General features: G+C 46.4%; 1 protein-coding gene across 1 annotated transcript; it reads right to left on the bottom strand.

The window, feature by feature from the left end:
* Nucleotides 1-632: 632 nt before the first annotated feature.
* MTNR1B (melatonin receptor 1B) lies at nucleotides 633-22,120 on the bottom strand (the record flags this gene model as incomplete). Its single annotated transcript, XM_081327703.1, is given in 4 exon segments — nucleotides 633-710; nucleotides 712-836; nucleotides 839-1,477; nucleotides 21,856-22,120. Coding segments are annotated over 4 exon segments (1,074 nt in total). The 5' UTR covers nucleotides 22,088-22,120.
* Nucleotides 22,121-23,181: the final 1,061 nt, after the last annotated feature.

Below are 23,181 nucleotides of genomic sequence, written 5' to 3'. Positions count from 1 at the left end.
ATGGTCTTCTGATTTTATTTTATTTCTGTTTATTTAAAATTGTTTTAATGTTTTTACCTCTGCTTTTATGAAGTCTGGGTAAGCCGCCCAGAGCCATTTGATAATGAGATGGGCGGAATATACATTTAATAAATAAATAATAAACAATATTTAAGTCAACTCTGAGGAACAGAAATTGCTATTCCCATTTTATTCTTACTGAACCAGCATTCAGCTGAAGGAAATTTAAATAATCACCACAACCACCCTTACAGAAAAAAAAAGAATGTCATTAAACTACATTAAACTCTTTCCTTAGAGACACATTTTAAGAGTCATATTTTGAGCAAACTCAGCAAAGATCATGGTTGTTTTTGTCGATATATATCAAAGTCCCGCATAGGTGTTTTGAAATTAAAGCAAGCAAACAAAGCAAATGTTGCGTTTATTCATCTCTCATTTTCCAAATTCCAAAGTCATTTTTAAAACTGTTCCTGTTGAATCAGTGAATAAAAATGTAAACGGACTCTTCTTTGTCGAGAACTCAGTTCCACGTTGTCACCATCAAGTGGTAGAATAAGATTTAAGCGTACAAACGTACGAACAGTTTGATTCCGTGCAATGGCTCACATTTATAATTCACATTTATCTATTTACAACATCTTGGCGTGAATTTGGTCATTATCATTTAAAGCAGGAGAAACTTTGCTCTTCTGCATTTCTGACTTCCCCATTGGACGTGTTCTGAAGAAACAGCGTGGGAATCCACAGTGACATTAGAATTCGTTTATATTCCTTCCGAAAATTTTGGTTCAGAAGCCCATAGATTATTGCATTAAGGCAACTGTTGAAGTAGGCCAGTCAGGAATTTTGGGTGCTATTTCTGAAGGGTTGATGGCCACAGCCAGACCTATTAAGTTCAATGGCGCCCAGCAAAAGGCAAAGATCACAAAGACAACAAACATGGTCAGAAAGTTTCCGAAGTCACTTGTTTTTAGCTTCAGCTTCAGTTCTGATTTCACTCTCCTCCTTACTCGTATCACCAAAATCCAGATTGTCAAGTAGCAGAAGCTCACAATGGTGATCGGAAGAATGAAGTGGATGACGACAACAGCAATCGTGTAATAGGAACTGGCTGTTTGAGTGAAAGTGCACGAATAGATCCTTCGATCATACTTGAGGGAGCCAACGAAAAAGTTTGGCACAGTTGCAACCACGGTGAGAACCCAGATAAGGCAGACATAGAGCATTGTGTTCCACCAGCTGTACACTTTGTGGTATACAAAACTGTGGCAAATGTAGCAATATCGGTTGATTGCAATGGCGGTGATGTTGAAAATGGAACCTATCACGCTTAATCCCATCACAAAGCCGCTTGCTTTGCAGTGCGTTTCTCCCAACGACCAGCCATTGTGAAAAAGGGCAACGAGGACTAAAGGATAAGGGTACAAAGCCACCACTAAGTCTGCCAGGGCCAAGCTAACCACAAACACATTGCCTGAGAAAGGAAAAGAGAGAGAGGAACAAAGTCAAGACTTTGGATATCCAAAATGAGAAACTCTTTCAGATGCAAATGACAAATTTCAAGACTATATGCATACTTCAATTTTTAAAAAAATCATTCTAGAACTTGGCACCAGTTTGAAGTGGTGAAACACATACATGACACACACCTAAAACATACTACATACAACATATGTATACACCCACACCCCTACATATACATAACAATAAAATATTAAACACTGTCCATCTTGAATATATAACGGAAGGAAGAAGCCTGAGAGTTCACAAGGTTAATGCTGTATGGAATGAAACTATGGCTGAATCTGGATGTTCTGCTACAGATAGTACGAAGCCCCCTCCTTCCAGAAGGTAACAAGGAAAACAGGTTGTGAAGAGGATGTGTAGTGTCCCAGATAATCTTATGGACCCTGCTCAGACAACGCTTCTGTGCTATGTCCTGGATGGGAGGGAGGGAGGGAATTGCCAATGATCTTTTCGGCCGTCCTCACACGGAACAGTGTTGCCTTCCCACCATAGTGGTCCCTATTTTTCTACTTGCATTTTTACATGCTTTCGAACTGCTAGGTTGGCAGAAGCTGGGATGAGTAACAGGCGCTCACTCTGCTACGCGGCACTCGGGATTCGACCCACCAAACTGCCGACTATATATATAGTATGTAGGTCTTGGCGTAGGATTGAGGGTGTCTTGGCGACGTTTTCGCACAAGCATGAAACCGAAGACACCAGCCTGATGATGACGAGTGGGACCTAGTCGAAACGTCGCCAAGACACCCTCAATCCTACACGGGAAAAGACCTGAATACATATGTTTTAAATGTTTGTTAAGCATTCAGAATACACTTGCTTAGTCCCAGACACGGGACAAATCTTATTTCCTGTTTCAGCCTAGCCCAAGGCCATCTACAGGCAGTAGCCACAGCAGTGGCAGCTCATATTTGTGTAATTTTCTTTTTGGCTTGCTAACAAAGAATAAAGGGAGACTGATATGATCATTTCAAACTTATCTGTTCTCATCAGTCAGCCATACCCGAATCTCAGAAGGGTATGGCTGACTGATGAGAACAAATAAGTTTGAAATGATCATATCGGTCTCCCTTTATTCTTTGTTAGCAAGCCAAAAAATTTTTTTACACACACACACACACACACACACACACACACACACACACACATATATTGGCTTGCTAACAAATAATAAAGGGAGACCGATATGATCATTTCAAACTTATTTGTTCTCATCAGTCAGCCATATCCTTCTGAGATTTAAACCTGGGCCAACTGCGTCTTATATATATATTTGATAAGACTAAAAGTACGAATACTGGGTGTGTGCATGTTAGAAAGAAAAATCGAACACAACACCAGGATAGAAATATAAACAAACTGTTTAATACAAAACACTTAGCTTTCGTCGGCCAAACTGCCGATGTCGTCAGAGTTAAAATAGGAGTTCTGAGAGTTGCTTATATAGCTGGTTGCTTTTGCATCCTGCTCATTGAGCGGTCACCGGTCTATTCACCTCAATCGACCTTAACGTTCCAAATTGTCCTGCATCTCTTCACATACTTGTGGAATCGGGAGTTGGGGGTTGTTTTCTTGCCTGTAGTCGCTCTCCTGGCATGTGTACAAATGCCAGGGGGCCGGTTATCCAGCCACTCTTGTTTTGTGCCTCCCCCCCCTCTTTTTTTGGTTGAACCTGAGCCTCCGTCTCAAGATCTAACGCTCTCCTGGCATTTTTATATATGTTTGTGTGTATGTGTATGTGTGTATATATGTATATATGTACATATGTATACATGTGTGTATATATGTGTGTGTGTGTGTATGAGTGTATGTGTGTGTGTTTGTGTGTGTATATGTGTATCTGTAATCTACTCCGTACTTTGTGGTTCTCATTGCTGCTCCTGAGCCAAGTGCCCGAAAAATGCCATTTCCTTAGACCTTCTAAATATTATATTATTATGCTGCTTTACAGTTAATAACTCATTTGGTAACCATAGGCAACATGGATTTCATTGCACATTAAGTGAACAGATCAACAAAGATTAGGCCGAGCATTCTGACCCATTTCGGTGTTGTTTTGTGTGGCTGAGGTGGACAGCTCTGCCCATTTCAGGGGACACAATGAAAATGAAACAGCAAAGTGACCATTTGTTTCTACCAACTTCCTGTTGGCATTGCTCAAAAGTTCAATTTACTCTTGTTATGGGGAATGATGGTTTTCTTCTTTCTTTCTTCCTTCCTTCCTTCCTTCCTTCCTTCCTTCCTTCCTTCCTTCCTTCCTTCCTTCCTTCCTTCCTTCCTTCCTTTCTTTCTTTCTTTCTTTCCCATTTTTTTTTATAAATAATTCAAGGTGGTGAACATACCCAACACACCTTCCTCTTCCTATTTTCCTCACAACAACAACAACCTTGTGAGGTGAGTTGAGCTGAGAGAGATTGACTAGCCCAAAGACTAGCTAGCTGGCTTTCCTGCTTAAGAAGGGACTAGAACTCACAATCTCCTGCCGTCTAGTTTGGTGCCTTAACCATTAGATCAAACTTCCTTGCAATATATTGTCTTCTGTTTTGTACCAGGTCAGAGTGGAGACTAAACGAATCTTAATAGGCCCAGCCCAGGTAGCCTGCCCAGGTTTCAAAGTTAAATTGTAAAGATTTATATCCTGGTCTCAAAGAAATGCAGTATTTATGGCCTCCACACTTAAAGTTACCATCTCCCTAGAAAGTCTTTCCATTCTGTATTAATAAAGGAGATTAAGGTGACCCTCTGTTGCCATCTTGTGTTCATCGAAAAAGAACAAACAGTACTTCTGGGTTTGTTTCGCCCCCTCTTTGTTACTGTAACTACCTGGCTAACTTCCACAACCTTTTTTGTCCTTATATGAAACAAAAAAAAATGTTTTTTTTTTGAAAGAACAAAAACAAAATACCTTGATTCTACAATAGGGTTACCGTTGCTTTCAGGTGGAAAAACAAGCCATTATTTAATCTCAAAAAAGTTGCAGTTCCTTTCTGAAAAGAAAATTGAGAGAATGGACAGAAAAGGCCATTTGTGTGATCATAAATAAATATTGCTAAGTAGTCCTTATCCAAAACAAAGGACCTCAGCTGGCTACTTCTCTTGTTCTCAATCACAACATTCGGGGTTTTATACACTGAAGAGCTGTAAATGGGACCTAGGTAGAATTTTATTAGGGACAATCAATGGACTGAGGAATCAATATCCAAATTGATTCAAGTTTTTCATGGGCAGAGAATCTTTAATGTGAAGGAAACAATCCAAGTTAAAGTGGATTCACAGTTTCTGTGAATTCAGAGAATCATCAGGTTGAAATGTACTTATAGATCTCTTATGATTATATCGCTTTGTTGTTTGCAAGTTTTGCCATGCACACTGAGAGCTTATGCATAAGAGACAAATTCCTCGTGTGTCCAATCACACTTGGCCAATAAAAAAATAATTCTATTCTATTCTTTTTTTCAACGAAGTTCTTTGATTCTGACTTAAGGGTTCAGATTCTTAGGAGTCTCAGTCTATGAGTCTGCCAACTAAAATAATATGGTAAAGGGTCTCCTGCTTGAGCAGGGGGTTGGACTGGAAGACCTCCAAGGTCCCTTCCAATTCTGCTATTCTGTTATCTAATCCAGCGTTTCTCAAACCTTGCAACAGTAAGGTATGCAGACTTCAACCCCCAGAATTCCCTCAGCCACTCATCTTAAACTTGCCAAGTTTTGAGAAACACTGATCTGGTCCAACCCTCTGTCGGGCTCAGGAATCTATCACAGTAATGATCGTGTTATTATTTTATGTTTCATGTTTATCCTGCCTTTATTACTGGAGATAAATAACTCAAACATACCTGACACTCCTTCCTTCTCCCATTTTTCCTACAAGAACAAACCTGTGAGGTGGATTGGGCTGAGAAAATATGACTGACCCAAAGTCACCCAGTCGTTTTTTTCATGCCTAAAGTGGAACTACAACTAGACCAGCATTTTAACCACTAGAGCCAGGGGTAGGCAACCTTGGTTCTTTTATGACTCGTGGACTTCAACTCCCAGAATTCCTGAGCCAGCCATGCTGAGGGGAAAGGGAGAAGTTTCCAAGCTGAGCCATGCTGGCTCAGGAATTCTGGGAGCTGAAGTCCACGAGTCATAAAAGAGCCAAGGTTGCCTACCCCTGACCTAGACTAAACTGGCTTTTATTGAATGGAAGAGCCACTAAGTGACCTCAGCCTCAGGCACAAAGGCTACATAAACATTGTTGTTCATATGAAATATTTAAGAAACATGATAATAATCCCTTTAGCCTTGATGAGGCATCCAAGCAAGCATCTAAGTAACAGGCAGTCTTGAGGTTTGCAGGAGAATTCCTCATAATAGCCCCACAAACAGCCACTAATCAAAGGAATTCAGGGAAAGCATAAAATATAGCAGAGATTAGGAAATCTCCTCTTGTTACCCATTCACTAGTTATTTACGCAATTACTGTTACTTAGATTTGGACTAGTGAGAGATTGGAATTTTGTTTAAGAGGTTGACGTGTGATTGGGTGTGAGAGAGACAGGATGTACATGATCTCATCATAAATGGAACAGAAGCGTTTTCTGAGGACAACCCCCCACCCCCATGGAAAACAATGAAACGAGCAAAATTGTCCATTCAGGCATAGGAATATGAAAAAAAAAGTTCTCAAAAGTCTGGATTTGACAGACTTAGGTATGTTTAAACATACTTAAACAAAGCTTACTCCCACCCTTTAAATAATGCCTTATCATTAACTGTAGGGTGACATGATAGCAGTGTTCCAATATCTAAGGGGCTGCCAAAAAGAAGGCGGGGTCCACCTCCTAAGCTCCAGAAGCAATGGATGGAAACCACTCATGGAAAGAACCAACCTATTACTAAGGAGAAATTGTCTGACAGAACTATTAACCAGTGGAACGACTTGCCTCCAGAAGTTGTGGGTGTTCTAAGACTGGAGGTTTTTAAGAAGAAATTGGACGTCCTTTTGTCTGAAATGATATAGGATTTCTTGCTTGAGCAAGGGGTTGGATCAGAAGACCTCTGTTGTTCTGTACAACATGCATGCATCACACAGTTCTCATCATGCTGTGAATTTAGAATTTGATCTGAGCGGACAGAATTTCCCCCCTTTTCTCCATTAATATGCCTCTATTTTGTACAAAATATAGCCTACAACTTGCAGTTTATAAATCTATATTTACTTCTTTCAGATAGATAGATAGATAGATAGATAGATAGATAGATAGATAGATAGATAGATGATAGATAGATAGATGAATATAGAGAATGTGTATATGTATATGTATATGTATGTATGTATACGTATACGTACGTGTGTGTGTATGTATGTATGTATTTGCATCCCTTTACTTCGAAGAATTAAACGGCCTCCCCTAGATTGGACATTCCAGTCAAATGTGGTACTTTTCAGCTGTGTTAATTAGATTTCTCATAGTTTCCAGTAAAAGAATAAAATTGGCTTGGAATGATGGGAAATATACTTCAACTGATCTGGAGTGCATTAGGCTGGGAAATGATAATGGACAATGGAGATAAGATTTTTTCTTCTTTTTCATTTTTGCTCCTATCAATCAGTCTTGATTCCTGGCAAGTGCTGGGAGTAGTCCCTGCAGTTGTCTTGGCAATGTTTACAAAAATGGTTTCTCATTGTTTTATTTCTAAGACTGAGAGAGAGTGACTGGCCCAAGGTCATACATCTGGCTTCATGCCTAAGGTCTAAAATTCACGGTCTCCCCTAGTTTCTAGCTGGTGCCTTAACCACTACTACACCAAGCTGGCTCTCAAGAGGAAAGACTTTAATGTTCAGCACCATAGACAGCTCCAGGCTGGGCAGCTAGTGACAATGTTAACTCAGTATCTTACTGTACTCTATTTGGCGATGCTCTTCAAAAAAAGCATTTCTATATCCTTTTTTTGTGCCAATTGTTCTGATTGATAATTTATCTGTTTTCAATAGTGAAATCAATTTAGTTTTCACTGTGATTTTTTCCCCCTAATCACTGCAAATATTTATTTTTCATTGCTATGGTTGCAGTTTTTGCTTTGCTTCCTTATAACTCTTTGGCTAATAGAGCAAGGTATTAATTACTTCCTTCCACCCTTACCAAATTCAGCATCTTGTTCCTGGAAGCTATCTTTTTCTGCATGCATTATTTAGAATGTACCTCCGCCTTCATTTCAAATTTCTCTACCCCAATTCCTTTGTGGGGACAATTTTTTTTTTAAAAAAAGCATCTGATTTTTTAAAAGCATCTGATTACAAAATTGCAATAATTTAATCTTCACAGCTCAAATACAACAAGCAAATGCCGAGAAAGTATGGGACATTTTTGTGGGATTTCAGTATTTTTAATTATATAGTTTTAATTATAAGTGTTCTTGTTAGATTTCTTGGCAGAACCATATTCTTAGTATTTTGAGTAAATTTTCATAAACATGTTAACAGTCTCTACATAATGTGATATCTGCCAAAGTTATTAGAATGTCTACAGTGGACATCTAGAGTCCCATATGCCTTTTGAATGTTCTTTCTATAACTTCCTTTTTGTTTCTCACATCTTTCTTACTCTCCCTTTAGCAGAGGACTGAGTATAATCAAGTTCACATGAAAGGTTAGTACCATTTTATCAGGCCTTGGTAAGACCACATTTGGAATACTGCATCCAGCTTTGGTGATCACAATATAAAAAAGATGTTGAGGCTCTAGAAAGAGTGCAGAGAAGAGCAACAAAGATGATTAGGGGGCTGTAGGCTAAACGATATGAAGAACAGTTGGAGGAATTGGATCTGGCTAGTCTAGAGAAAAGAAGGACCAGGGGTCACATGACAGCAGTGTACCAGTATTTGAGGGGCTGCCACAAAGAGGGGGTCAACTTATTCTCCAAAGCACCAGAAGGCAAGACAAGAAATAATGGATGGAAACTAATGAAGGAGAGAAGCAACCTGGAATTAAAGAGAAACCTCCTAACAGTGAGAATAATTAACCAATGGAACAGCTTGCCTTCAGAAGTTGTGGGCACTTCATCGCTGGAGGTTTTTAAGAAGAGACTGGACAACCACTTGTCTGAAATGGTATAGGGTCTCCTGCTTGAGCAGGGGGCTGGACTAGAAGACCTCCAAGGTTCCTTCCCACTCCGTTACTCTGTTATTCTAACTGTAAGTTCTCTGAACATTTTACTTGCTGAAAAAAATAAAATAGATTAAGGGTTGCATAAAATTAAAGTATGGATATAATTTTAGGAGTGTAAGAGTCTCATTGATAGTCTAGTTCAGTATTTTCCAAACTTGACAAATTCCAGAGGGACGGATTTCAGCTCACAGAATTTCTCTGCCAACATAGCCTCTACTGAATATTCTGGAGATTTGAAATCCACCCGTCTGTAACTTGCCAAAATTGGGAAGCATTGATCTGGTTCCTAGAAGAGATGGACTACGCATCATTGGATGGATGGTTTCTTGAAAGCCTATGGCTTCTTGATTGTATATTTAATTTCTTCTGCTTTGCTTCTCCCCATTTTGGTTTGTGGTACTGACTTGTGCTCCTTCCCAGTGAAGTTTTCCAGCCTCTGGTTTGGTTTCTGAATTGCCAGATGGGTCCATAGCAAGCAAAATTAAGCTTTAAAAGCTTTTGAAACTCTAGACCTTTCTCCCACTAGTAAATACAAGAGGCATGGATTGAGCCACTATGTGCTTAAAGGGGTCAAGTGCCTGTATATGCCATTGCTGGTCTTCCTCATCTGTTCCTATTACAAAGAGAAATTAGAGCAGGGGTAGGCAACCTTAAGGGACGCGGTGGCTCAGTGGGTTAGGACGCTGAGCTTGTCGATCAGAAGGTCGGCAGTTTGGCGGGTCAAATCCCGAGTGCCGCGTAACAGAGTGAGCGCCTGTTACTCGTCCCAGCTTCTGTCAACCTAGCAGTTCGAAAGCACGTAAAAATGCAAGTAGAAAAATAGGGACCACTACGGTGGGAAGGTAACAGCGTTCCGTGCGCCTTTGGCGTCTAGTCATGCCAGCCACATGACCACGGAGACGTCTTCGGACAAGCGCTGGCTCTTAGGCTTTGAAACGGAGATGAGCACCGGCCCCTAGAGTTGGAAACGACTAGCACGCATGAGCACCTTTACCTTTACCTTTAGGCAACCTTGGTTCTTTTATGACTCGTGGACTTCAACTCCCAGAATTCCTGAGCCAGCTGGGAGTTGAAGTCCACGAGTCATAAAAGAGCCAAGGTTGCCTACCCCTGACAGTGCTAGATTCATCAGCTTTATCACAATACATGAAGGTTTTGTAGATAGCAAGCAAACAGATGAGTTAATAGTATGGTGGGATAGCCTTTATCTAAAGCTTGGATGGATCTCTTGACTGAAGAAGTCTAACAGAATGGTGAAATTCTAGGCTCACCAATCTCAGTTCCTACATTGCTTTGTGTCTTCATCACAGTGAGCATGATCTCTTTTTCATGATATGCACCAGATCCCATAATCCTAAGGCTTACCGTATATACTTGAGTATAAGCCGACTCGAGTATAAGCCGAGACCCCCAATTTCACCCCCAAAAACTGGGAAAAGTTGTTGACTCGAGTATAAGCCGATCCGCCGTTCTGCAAGCCTCCGCCGCCGGCGGAGGCTGGATCCGCGCTCTGCAAGCCTCCGCCGCTGGCGGAGGCTGGATCCGCGCTCTGCAAGCCTCTGCCGCCAGCAGAGGCTCGATCCGCCATTTTGCAAGCCTGAATACACAGGAATACCCTGTGTGGCCGCGGCTCTCGGGGAAGCCCTGGCTGTCCGCTTCCTCGCTCCACGCTGCCATTCGGGGCCCGCGTGTTCCCCGGGCAAATCGCAGCGCCCAGCAGGCGAGGAAACACGCCCGCTCCAGTCGCCCCCCCTTCCCTCAGGAGACGCGAAGCAAGTGACCGCCCGGAGCTTACCGAGGACTTGCGCGCGGCCGAGGCTTCGGTGCTTCCAGGATCGCGCGCACCTCTCCCAAGCCGCCGCCGTCCGGAGACCTGCCGAAGTTTGGGGAGGTTTGGGGAGGTGCGCGCGCACCTCCCCAAACCTCCCCAAACGTCGGCAGGTCTCCGTTCCTCCGCGCAGACCTGCCGACGTTTGGGGAGGTTTGGGCGCCTCCCCAAACCTCCCCAAACGTCGGCAGGTCTCCGTTCCTCCTGCCGACGTTTGGGGAGGTTTGGGCGCCTCCCCAAACCTCCCCAGGTCTCCGTTCCTCCGCACAGACCTGCCGACATTTGGGGAGGTTTGGGCGCCTCCCCAAACCTCCCCAGGTCTCCGTTCCTCCTGCCGACGTTTGGGGAGGTTTGGGCGCCTCCCCAAACCTCCCCAGGTCTCCGTTCCTCCGCGCAGACCTGCCGACGTTTGGGGAGGTTTGGGCGCCTCCCCAAACCTCCCCAGGTCTCCGTTCCTCCTGCCGACGTTTGGGGAGGTTTGGGCACCTCCCCAAACCTCCCCAGGTCTCCGTTCCTCCTGCCGACGTTTGGGGAGGTTTGGGCGCCTCCCCAGGTCTCCGTTCCTCCGCGCAGACCTGCCGACGTTTGGGGAGGTTTGGGCGCCTCCCCAAACCTCCCCAAACGTCGGCAGGTCTCCGTTCCTCCTGCCGACGTTTGGGGAGGTTTGGGCGCCTCCCCAAACCTCCCCAGGTCTCCGTTCCTATGCGCAGACCTGCCGACGTTTGGGGAGGTTTGAGCGCCTCCCCAAACCTCCCCAGGTCTCCGTTCCTCCTGCCGACGTTTGGGGAGGTTTGGGCGCCTCCCCAAACCTCCCCAGGTCTCCGTTCCTCCGCGCAGACCTGCCGACGTTTGGGTAGGTTTGGGCGCCTCCCCAAACGTCGGCAGGTCTGCGCGACGTTTGGGGAGGTTTGGGGAGGCGCCCAAACCTCCCCAAACGTCGGCAGGTCTGCACGGAGGAACGGAGACCTGCCGAGGTTTGTGGAGGCGCCCAAACCTCCCCAAACGTCGGCAGGTCTGCGCGGAGGAACGGAGACCTGGGGAGGTTTGGGGAGGTGCCCAAACCTCCCCAAACGTCGGCAGGTCTCCGTTCCTCCTGCCGACGTTTGGGGAGGTTTGGGCGCCTCCCCAAACCTCCCCAGGTCTCCGTTCCTCCGCACAGACCTGCCGACGTTTGGGGAGGTTTGAGCGCCTCCCCAAACCTCCCCAGGTCTCCGTTCCTCCTGCCGACGTTTGGGGAGGTTTGGGCGCCTCCCCAAACCTCCCCAGGTCTCCGTTCCTCCGTGCAGACCTGCCGACGTTTGGGGAGGTTTCGGCGCCTCCCCAAACGTCGGCAGGTCTGCGCGACGTTTGGGGAGGTTTGGGGAGGCGCCCAAACCTCCCCAAACGTCGGCAGGTCTGTGCGGAGGAACGGAGACCTGCCGAGGTTTGTGGAGGCGCCCAAACCTCCCCAAACGTCGGCAGGTCTGCGCGGAGGAACGGAGACCTGGGGAGGTTTGGGGAGGTGCCCAAACCTCCCCAAACGTCGGCAGGAGGAACGGAGACCTGCCGACGTTTGGGGAGGTTTGGGGAGGCGCCCAAACCTCCCCAAACGTCGGCAGGTCTGCGCGGAGGAACGGAGACCTGGGGAGGTTTGGGGAGGCGCCCAAACCTCCCCAAACGTCGGCAGGTCTGCGCGGAGGAACGGAGACCTGGGGAGGTTTGGGGAGGCGCCCAAACCTCCCCAAACGTCGGCAGGAGGAACGGAGACCTGGGGAGGTTTGGGGAGGCGCCCAAACCTCCCCAAACGTCGGCAGGTCTGCGCGGAGGAACGGAGACCTGGGGAGGTTTGGGGAGGTGCCCAAACCTCCCCAAACGTCGGCAGGAGGAACGGAGACCTGCCGACGTTTGGGGAGGTTTGGGGAGGCGCCCAAACCTCCCCAAACGTCGGCAGGTCTGCGCGGAGGAACGGAGACCTGGGGAGGTTTGGGGAGGCGCCCAAACCTCCCCAAACGTCGGCAGGAGGAACGGAGACCTGCCGACGTTTGGGGAGGTTTGGGGAGGCGCCCAAACCTCCCCAAATGTCGGCAGGTCTGCGCGGAGGAACGGAGACCTGGGGAGGCGCCCAAACCTCCCCAAACGTCGGCAGGAGGAACGGAGACCTGGGGAGGTTTGGGGAGGCGCCCAAACCTCCCCAAACGTCGGCAGGTCTGCGCGGAGGAACGGAGACCTGGGGAGGTTTGGGGAGGTGCCCAAACCTCCCCAAACGTCGGCAGGAGGAACGGAGACCTGCCGACGTTTGGGGAGGTTTGGGGAGGCGCCCAAACCTCCCCAAACGTCGGCAGGTCTGCGCGGAGGAACGGAGACCTGGGGAGGCGCCCAAACCTCCCCAAACGTCGGCAGGAGGAACGGAGATCTGGGGAGGTTTGGGGAGGCGCCCAAACCTCCCCAAATGTCGGCAGGTCTGCGCGGAGGAACGGAGACCTGGGGAGGTTTGGGGAGGTGCCCAAACCTCCCCAAACGTCGGCAGGAGGAACGGAGACCTGCCGACGTTTGGGGAGGTTTGGGGAGGCGCCCAAACCTCCCCAAACATCGGCAGGTCTGCGCGGAGGAACGGAGACCTGGGGAGGTTTGGGGAGGCGCCCAAACCTCCCCAAACGTCGGCAGGAGGAACGGAGACCTGCCGACATTTGGGGAGGTTTGGGGAGGCGCCCAAACCTCCCCAAACGTCGGCAGGAGGAACGGAGACCTGCCGACGTTTGGGGAGGTTTGGGGAGGCGCCCAAACCTCCCCAAACGTCGGCAGGTCTGTGCGGAGGAACGGAGACCTGGGGAGGTTTGGGGAGGCGCCCAAACCTCCCCAAACGTCGGCAGGAGGAACGGAGACCTGCCGACGTTTGGGGAGGTTTGGGGAGGCGCCCAAACCTCCCCAAATGTCGGCAGGTCTGCGCGGAGGAACGGAGACCTGGGGAGGCGCCCAAACCTCCCCAAACGTCGGCAGGAGGAACGGAGACCTGGGGAGGTTTGGGGAGGCGCCCAAACCTCCCCAAACGTCGGCAGGTCTGCGCGGAGGAACGGAGACCTGGGGAGGTTTGGGGAGGTGCCCAAACCTCCCCAAACGTCGGCAGGAGGAACGGAGACCTGCCGACGTTTGGGGAGGTTTGGGGAGGCGCCCAAACCTCCCCAAACGTCGGCAGGTCTGCGCGGAGGAACGGAGACCTGGGGAGGCGCCCAAACCTCCCCAAACGTCGGCAGGAGGAACGGAGATCTGGGGAGGTTTGGGGAGGCGCCCAAACCTCCCCAAATGTCGGCAGGTCTGCGCGGAGGAACGGAGACCTGGGGAGGTTTGGGGAGGTGCCCAAACCTCCCCAAACGTCGGCAGGAGGAACGGAGACCTGCCGACGTTTGGGGAGGTTTGGGGAGGCGCCCAAACCTCCCCAAACATCGGCAGGTCTGCGCGGAGGAACGGAGACCTGGGGAGGTTTGGGGAGGCGCCCAAACCTCCCCAAACGTCGGCAGGAGGAACGGAGACCTGCCGACATTTGGGGAGGTTTGGGGAGGCGCCCAAACCTCCCCAAACGTCGGCAGGAGGAACGGAGACCTGCCGACGTTTGGGGAGGTTTGGGGAGGCGCCCAAACCTCCCCAAACGTCGGCAGGTCTCCGTTCCTCCGCGCCCTGCCTGCCTGCTTCTTTCCGCTGCGGAAAGAAGCAGGCAGGCAGGGCGCGGAGGAACGGAGACCTGCCGACGTTTGGGGAGGTTTGGGGAGGTGCGCACGCACCTCCCCAAACCTCCCCAAACTTCGGCAGGTCTCGGACGGCGGTGGCTTGGGAGAGGTGCGCGCGATCCCGGAAGCACCAAAGCCTCGGCCGCGCACAAGTCCTCGGTAAGTTTTTTTGTTGACTGGAGTATAAGCCGAAGTGGAATTTTTCAGCCCAAAAAGTGGGCTGAAAAATTCGGCTTATACTCAAGTATATACGGTATAATATTTTATATTTGTACCATTATATTTCTTATATGCTGCTCCGTTTCTGGATCCTCACAGAGGCTTATAAGATATACAAAATATTTTGAATAAAGTTCACAATAAAACAGCAATAAGAAATGATCATCACATGGGCCACACTTTGAAGTTAGCATATTTTAGGGGTCTCCAAAAGCCCTGAAAAGTAATTGAGGAGTATTCCCAAAATTTCAGTAGTAGGATGTTTCAAAGAATGAGGACCAATACAGAGAAGGCTTGAATGTCCAATCCCTGGAGATTGCATTTCCTTGCCAGTTTAATTTTAGAAACCTACCTTTTCACTGTTGTTGATACAAATATCCCTCGATTTACAATCACAATTGGGCCTGGAAGTTCCGTTGCTAAATGAGGTAGTTGTTAAGTGAATTGCACTCAGTTTTACAAACGTTTTGTTGCTGCAGACATTAAATCAATCATTGCAGTTGTGAAGTGAATCTGGTTCCCCCATTGACTTTGCTCGTTGGAAGCTGTCTAGGAAAGTCACAAAGGGAGATCAAATGACTCTGGCACACTGCAATTCTCATAAATAGATGCCAGTTGCTAAGCACCCACATTTTGACCATATGACCGTGGGGATGTTCTGAAGGTTGCAAGTATAAGGATTGGCTGTAACTCCCTTTTCCCAGCAGTGTTGTAACTTCAAGTGGTCACTAACTGGACTGTCATAAATTGAGGATTTCCTGTACTATTATTTGGGTTTATCTAGTCTGAAGAAAAGAAGAAATAGGGGTTACATGATAGCAGTATTCCAGTATTTGAGAGGCTACCACAAAGAAGAGGGGCTCAAATTATTGTCCAAAGCACCAGAGGGCAGGACAAGAAACAATGGTCAGAAACTGATCAAAGAGAGAAGCAACTTGGAATTAAGTGGAAACTTCCTGACAGTGAGGACAATTAACCAGTGGAACAGCTTGCCTCCAGAAATCAGGGGCGCTCCATCACTGGAGATTTTTAAGAAGAGACTAGACCAGGGGTCAGCAACCTGAAACAGTGAAAGAGCCACTCGGAACCGGTTCCCTCACAAAAGGATAGACTGGGAGCCGCAAAAAATGTGTGCGCATGCATGTACATGTGCGCATGCGCAGAACAGGGTTTGACTGAAGAGTGGAGCCAAGGCGAGATATGCACCTACCCTGCATATTTGAATTGATTGGTTGAACTTTTTTAGTCCCACTTTTTTTTTTTGGACTGCACATAGCAGAAGACTGGGAGCCGCAGAAGACGGCTGAAAGAGCCGCGTGCGGCTCCGGAGCCGCGGGTTGCAGACCTGTGGACTAGACAGTCACATGTCTGAAATGGTATAGATTCTCCTGCTTGAGCAGGGGGCTGGACTAGAAGACCTCCAAGGTCCCTTCCAGCTCTATTCTATTCAATGTTCAAATTTATCATAGCAATGCAATTTGCAATGCTTTTAGTGCCCCTAATCTCTGTTATCTCCTGAATTCCAGCTATCATCTATTGTAGCCAGAACAGCCAACGGTAAGGGATGATAGGAAATGCAGCCTAACAATACTAAGTGGTTTGCAGCTCATCTATGCATAACGAGACATATTAGCAGACTTGGAAGAATGCCATCATTTGCAAGAGTACAAAAAAAATAAAAATGCCCCAAACTTTTATTTATTTATTTATTTTTATTTTTTTTAAAAAAAGAAAAGAAATTGGAAGTGCTAAAACAATCGGCAAGCCGATTCAGCAAGTAGAAAAATAGGGACCACTCCGGTGGGAAGGTAACCGCGTTCCGTGCGCCTTTGGCGTCTAAGTCATGCCGGCCACATGACCACGGAGACGTCCTCGGACAAGCGCTGGCTCTTCGGCTTTGAAACAGAGATGAGCACCGGCCCCTAGAGTCGGAAACGACTAGCACGCATGTGTGGGAGAACCTTTACCTTTAATGTGATAAAGTTGATGTGTCTAATAGGTTATAATTTCTCTTTCTAATAGGAGCAGATGGTGAAGACCAGCAATGGCTTATACCAGACATGTTAAATTTGTGACATCACATGACGTCGCACAATGTATTGGGATGGTTTTGCCATTGCCAGCAATGGGGCGGGTGCGGCTTCAGGATGACACATCCGGCCCGCGGGCCAGCAGTTTGACACCCCTGGCTTATACTCTCAAGCGCAAGAGACCAGATCCATATGTGTGGAGTTCAAGCTAACTACTTTATTGTATTCTGCCTATAATACAGGAATTTCCCCAGACTGCTTTTCTTCCCTTGGAAATAGATAGGTAAGCTTCCATGGAGCTTAAAGAAAATTGGTCCTGCGCAATCACCCAGGGCTAATTCCCTGCTTGATCCCTCCACCCTGGATGTTTCCCAACATAAACAGACATTCGATACCCTTCAAGCACATGGTGGCTGAATCCATGTCTCCTATATTTACTAGTAGGGGGAAAAAGTCTAGAGTTTCAAAAACTTTCAAAATTTCATTTCAGTTGCTCTGGACCCAGTGGATATCAAGAGTAAATAACAGGCGAGATGCAGGCAAATAGTTTTCATTGGAGTTGTAAATTTTGCTATTTACCCTACACGCCTAAGGAGAAAACTCTGGAATCAATTTTTCCCCTATTCTAAAAGCAGATGCAGGACCCCCCCCCTAACAAAATATTAAAGACTCTGGAAAATCTCTGAACATTTCTGGCATCTGTTATTTCTCATTAAAAACCATTCATGCAACCGCTAATTGATTTAATACTACCCTTTTGAGCCTAGGGCCTTTTTTTGCCTCCTCCATGTTTAAACAAATTTGCAGAATGGCTAATTGCTAATCCGTTTTGGCCCAGCATTTTAGATTCATAGATGCTAGCAGTGGTAACCTCCAAAGTGCGGTTTCCATGATGTGTTTGTAATTTAACCGAATTAATTAATTACTTCATCACTTTTGTAGGCTGGTCTCTCTCATTCGTTGTGCTAACGGAACATGCTGGCCCACTTATAGACTTAATGTCTGCATTTGCCCAACATGCTACGCTTGGTGAATAGATAAAGCTGAGGATTCAGATGATCTTCCTGAAATGCATGCCATCACTCTTAATGCAACCTAACGTAAGTATGGAGCAAGAATTGAAGTCATCCCAAAAACTTCCTAGAAAAACCATATTTTATTCAAACATTAAAAATCATGTATCAACAGTTGAACTTACCATGCCCCCCCATGTTGCCTTCTGTTCTGAACCAGCCCTCTTCTGGCCTTGTAGTAAGGCAAACCCCTATTCAGAAAGAAGAGACTGGAGAGCGTCCAAGGCTAAAAGGCGTCTGCCAGGATTTATTACTCAATTAACAAAAACACTAGAGCTTGTCTCCTCAAGCGGAAGAGTTGCTTTCAGCAACCAGCCCCTCCCCAAACACTCCTTTTATTGAGAGCTCAGGGCGTGGTCTCCCTGTGCCTCCTCCCGAGGAGTCCCACAGCCTTTCTTTGTTTGTTCCTGCTCGACTGCCTCCTGCGTCGGGCGTCCTTGAACAGGGCCAGCTGTGGGTCATCATCCTCCGCACTATCGGGCTCACGCAGCTGAGAAGAGGTCCCCGGCTGAGGGCTCTGCAAAGCCTCCAAACCATCATCAGCCGGTTCGTCTCCCTCCTCCCCCTCATCTGAGTCATCCGATACATCGGAGCCGGCTGTCGGACCCACAGGCTGGCCCTGAGTCACAACACCTTCAGCATCTTTGAAAGAGCTTCAAAGATGACTCAGAAGGTTGTTCATTGCTCATCTATTTCAATCCAAAATTTCTGACTTCTAGCAGAGATAACGCCTCACTTGTAGTTTTCACGATATGTCCGAACTGAATTAAGTATTTGTATTTGCCAGCTTATCTCAGTTTCTCCTTTTTAGATCTAATTTTGAACCAACATAAGCCTTCTTCAAAAGCCGCAGGATGCCAGGTTTTGTTAATAGCAGAGTTGTCTACCTGGAATTAGCCCAGAGATCTTGAATATGTCTGGAACTTCAATCCATTCTAGTGACAGTAGTCAGATGGAGCAGTGATACAGAAGGAACGATAATATAGCAGCAGTGACACAGTGACACAAGAAGCAATACTCTTCAGTCCTTTCCCTTCCCTTAATTCCAAAAAAGAGTTTGAAAGACTGAGAACTGCACTGGTTCAAGAAGAGTTTTCAACACACAAGATGAAGATCAATTGTATCCCCTGGTTACATGGTCCCGTCCACCATTTCCCCAACATCAAACAATGATAACATTCATTCTCAGAATGATATCACAGTGATGTCACAGAGTGAGGTCCTTCCTGGGCAGGAATGGGGGGATGGGATGGGATGGGATGGGATGGGATGGGATGGGATGGGATGGAATGGAATGGAATGGAATGGAATAGAATAGAATAGAATAGAATAGAATAGAATAGAATAGAATAGAATAGAATAGAATAGAATAGAATAGAATAGAATAGAGGGTGAAGACGCTGAGCTTGTCCATCAGAAGGTCAGCAGTTTGGCGGGTCAAATCCCGAGTGCCGCGTAACAGAGTGAGCACCTGTTACTCGTCCCAGCTTCTGCCAACCTAGCAGTTCAAAAGCACGCAAAAATGCAAGTAGAAAAATAGGGACCACTCCGGTGGGAAGGTAACAGCATTCCGTGCGCCTTTGGCGTCTAGTCATGCCGGCCACATGACCACGGAGATGTCCTCGGACAAGTGCTGGCTCTTCGGCTTTGAAACAGAGATGAGAACCGGCCCATAGAGTCGGAAACGACTAGCAAGCATGTGCGGGGGAACCTTTACCTTTTTAATTTTAATTTAATAATTTAATTTAATTTTAATTTAATAATATTTCTATACCGCCCTTCTCCCAAAGGACTCAGGGCGGTGAACAGGGCAAGAATAAAAATACAAGATTACAAAAGTTAAAAAAATAATTAAATACATGCCCATATACTAAAAATACATCTTAAAACCCCAGTAAAATGACAATAACAACCCCCCCAGTCCCCTCATCAACCCCCCCAGTCCCCTATTTAAAGAATAATAGAATAGAATAGAATAGAATAGAATAGAATAGAATAGAATAGAATAGAATAGAATAGAATAGAATAGAATAGAATAGAATAGAATAGAATAGAATAGAATAGAATACTTTATTGGCCAAGGGTAATTAGATGCACAAAGAATTTGTCTCCGGTGCAGAAGCTCTCAATGTACATGCAAAGCAACAGAGTAATAATAATCATAATAATGATACCAATAAGAGAGGGTAATAGGGAAGATGAGAAGGATAATTATAATACAACTTGGGTAAAATATACTTAGACATAAGACAATACTGTGAAGATTAGGCGTTCAGCAGAGTGATCGCACGAGGGGAAAAAACTGCCCTGTGTCTTTTGGCATGCAATGCCCTATAGCGCCATCCTGAGGGGAGGAGCTGAAACACTTTATGCCCAGGATGTGAGGGGTCTGTAAATATTTTCTCAACCCTCCTTCTGACCTGTGCAATATACTGTACAGGTCCTCAATGGAAGGCAGGCTGGTTGCAATTGTTTTTCCCCCCTTCAATTCTAACTATCTGTTGGAGTCCTTGAAGATGTCAAGATGTCTCTGTGAAAGTAAAGCCAATGAATGCAGTGAAGAATAAAGAGTTGGTAATAGACCTCCAAGGCAGAAACAGAATGTTATTAATAGTAATTGCACAACAGTTGCAGGATAACCACCCTGAGTCCTACGGGAATAGGGCAGTATATAAATTTAATAAAATAAAATAAAATAAATAAATAAATAAATAAATAATACTTCCCTTTCACTAGAGGTTTTCAAGAAAAATCTAGTGAACCCACTTCTCACCTGAAAGCAGCATAATACTAGCATTGTCAAAGCAAATTTCATTACACAGAAAAGAAATGAAACCAAACGAAAACCAGCAGAGTAATCAGGCAAGGCCAACTGCTGGGTGCCGGAACTGATTCTGGAAAAGCCATTCCGTAAATTTTATTCCGCAGCAAAGAGTTCTGAAGTGTTCTTGCAAACCATAATTTCATGCAGGAAACTTGGCAGCTCACTTGTTTTTTTCACTGCTCCTCACTTAAGTTTTCAATTAGGTCTTCTCTTGGACAAAAGGAGTCCTTCTTCAAAATGAGACACTGTTCAATGAGACATCAGTATCTCCTCAGTAACCACTATTTCTGATGTTACTCCATACCTTAGGTAAAGGGAAAGGTTCCCCCGCACATACGTGCTACTCGTTTCCGACTCTAGGGGCCGGTGCTCATCTCCGTTTCAAAGCTGAAGAGCCAGCGCTTGTCCGAGGACGTCTCCGTGGTCATGTGGCCGGCATGACTAGATGCCAAAGGAAAGAGGCTGGAGTTTCAGTGCCCAACCTGAACACCGAGCCTCAGTTTCCCCTTTGGGTAGTAAGGGGGACTGGCCTCTTGCACCGGAGTAGGCGAGCCACGAAGTCAAGAAAGAGAGACGGCGCCTGGCATCTTCTCCCACTCCACTTCCCTCCCCCCCTCCCCCCGCTCCCCGCGCCCTCACGCACATTTCTTTTCCCGGTGGAACTCGCAGCCCCATGATTCGTCCTGGGGATGGCGGGTACGGGCGGCCGCGCGTGTCTGGTTCCTCCTCCCTTTTTTTTTTATTGAAAAGTTTTAACATACATTTTATCTTTAACAGTCCCCCCTCCCCCTCCCCCTCCCTTCTCCCTCCCTCCCTACCCCTCTCCCCCTCCCCCCCCGACTTCCCAGAGCTAAGTACAAGGTATAAAAACAAAAAAAAAAACGATCATAAACATCCATATGCTAACTACCATAAACTCTAAAATCTATCACTCTCTGGCTCATATAGGACAATACAAACACTATTAATATTAAGTATATATAGAAAAAAAAGAGAAAAAAGAAAAAGAAAAGGAAGACTTATTCAAATGCTACATGAAACTTTTTAGTCCTATATTTGTTCCGGATATACTCAATCCATTTTCTCCATTCCATGATATAACGTTCTTGCGAGTGATCTTTCAAATAAGCCGAAATCTTCGCCATCTCTGCCAGGTCAGAAACCTTTAAAGTCCATTCTTCTATGGTCGGCAGTTCCTCCTTCTTCCAATACTGACCTATTAAGAGTCTTGCTGCCGTAATTAAATTCAACATCAACTTAGTGTCCACAACCGTAGCATCTGTAATTATTCCCAACAAAAAAAGTTGCGGACAAAACTTTATCCTTTGCTTGAAAATCTTCTGCATATTCCACCAAATTTTTATCCAGAAGGCCTTCACCTTTTTGCAAGTCCACCATATGTGAAAATATGTTGCATCTTCATCGCCACACCTCCAGCATTTTGGCTGATAATTCGGGTACATACTTGCAAGCTTTTTAGGATCCTCCTCCCTTTTACCTGCATTCCTGAGCTTGCGGTTCTTGAAGACGGAGACGACGACCAGCAGGCTTCCCGCCACATCCACTACCGTGGTCAAGATCAGCACGCTGGACAGCACCGCTACCACCCAGCGCGGCCTTGGGCCCGCCGCTGCCTCCCCGTCTTCTTCCCCGCGCTGGGGCAAAGGGAAGGCGAAGGGCGATCGCCCCCCAAGCCCGCCGCAGTTCCTTAGGGAGCCATTCTCCAGCATTTCGGAGCAGCCCCTCTGCGCTTCCAGAGCTGCCCTCCTCCTGCTGTCCGGCGCCCGCCGCTGCCTCCTCCTCCTCTCCTCCTCCTGTCATGTGGCCGGCATGACTAGACGCCAAAGGCGCACGGAACGCTGTTACCTTCCCACCGGAGTGGTCCCTATTTTTCTACTTGCATTTTTACGTGCTTTCGAACTGCTAGGTTGGCAGAAGCTGGGACGAGTAACAGGCGCTCACTCTGCTACGCGGCACTCGGGATTCGACCCGCCAAACTGCCGACCATCTGGTGAAATGAGCAATTTTGCCTTCCCTTGTGAAGTTTTGGGTTGAGTGAGCATAATGTCCCATAAAACATGATCCTGAATATCTCTAATGGGTTTCATAGAATTGCTTGCTCAAGATGGCATGACTACTAAATATGAATATACATTTGCCTTTACTGCTGACATAACATATACATTCTTATGCTACAATAAATGTATTAAAGATGCTATAAAACCTTTTTACTCTGCTTATTTCTATTCCCGTGTTCATCCAGTTGGCTCTGTATTTTATGATTTTAAGCTCCTTCCTCCCTAAACAATAGTTTATCTCCAGGTGTATCGGGCTGTTAGCTAAATGGATTGCACAGCTGAGTCATAATAATGTCTCTGCTGAACATGAACACTATTGTTGATTTTTTTTTTCTAACAGGCACTCACTCTGCTACGCGGGACTCGGGATTCGCCCCGCCAAACTGCCGACCTTCTGATCGACAAGCTCAGCGTCCTAACCCACTGAGCCACCGCGTCCCTTCTCTTCCTCTCTTAAGCAAGCTCAAAATGGATTTAACTTTCACAGAACATCATCATCATCCAGAATCATTGGCTTGGTCTTGCCCTTTCATTCTTCTTTCTGGAAGAACACTTATGTTTCTAGCCGTCACGATTCCAACAAACTGTTTTGAGAATGTATAGTTGATGGCAATCTGGCAACTCAGAAGCCAGTGGGGGCTGCCAAAGCGGAGAACGAAACTCATCTGGCCGCCCCTGCCGCCGCCTCCTCCTCGCATTGGAAAGAGGCGCTCCGAAGCGGCCACCTCGTTCCGCTCGCTCGCCCC

This window comes from Vipera berus (assembly GCF_964194415.1).
Source record: "Vipera berus genome assembly, chromosome: 4".
Taxonomy (NCBI): domain Eukaryota; kingdom Metazoa; phylum Chordata; class Lepidosauria; order Squamata; family Viperidae; genus Vipera; species Vipera berus.
This window is presented reverse-complemented; position numbering and strand designations above follow the sequence as displayed.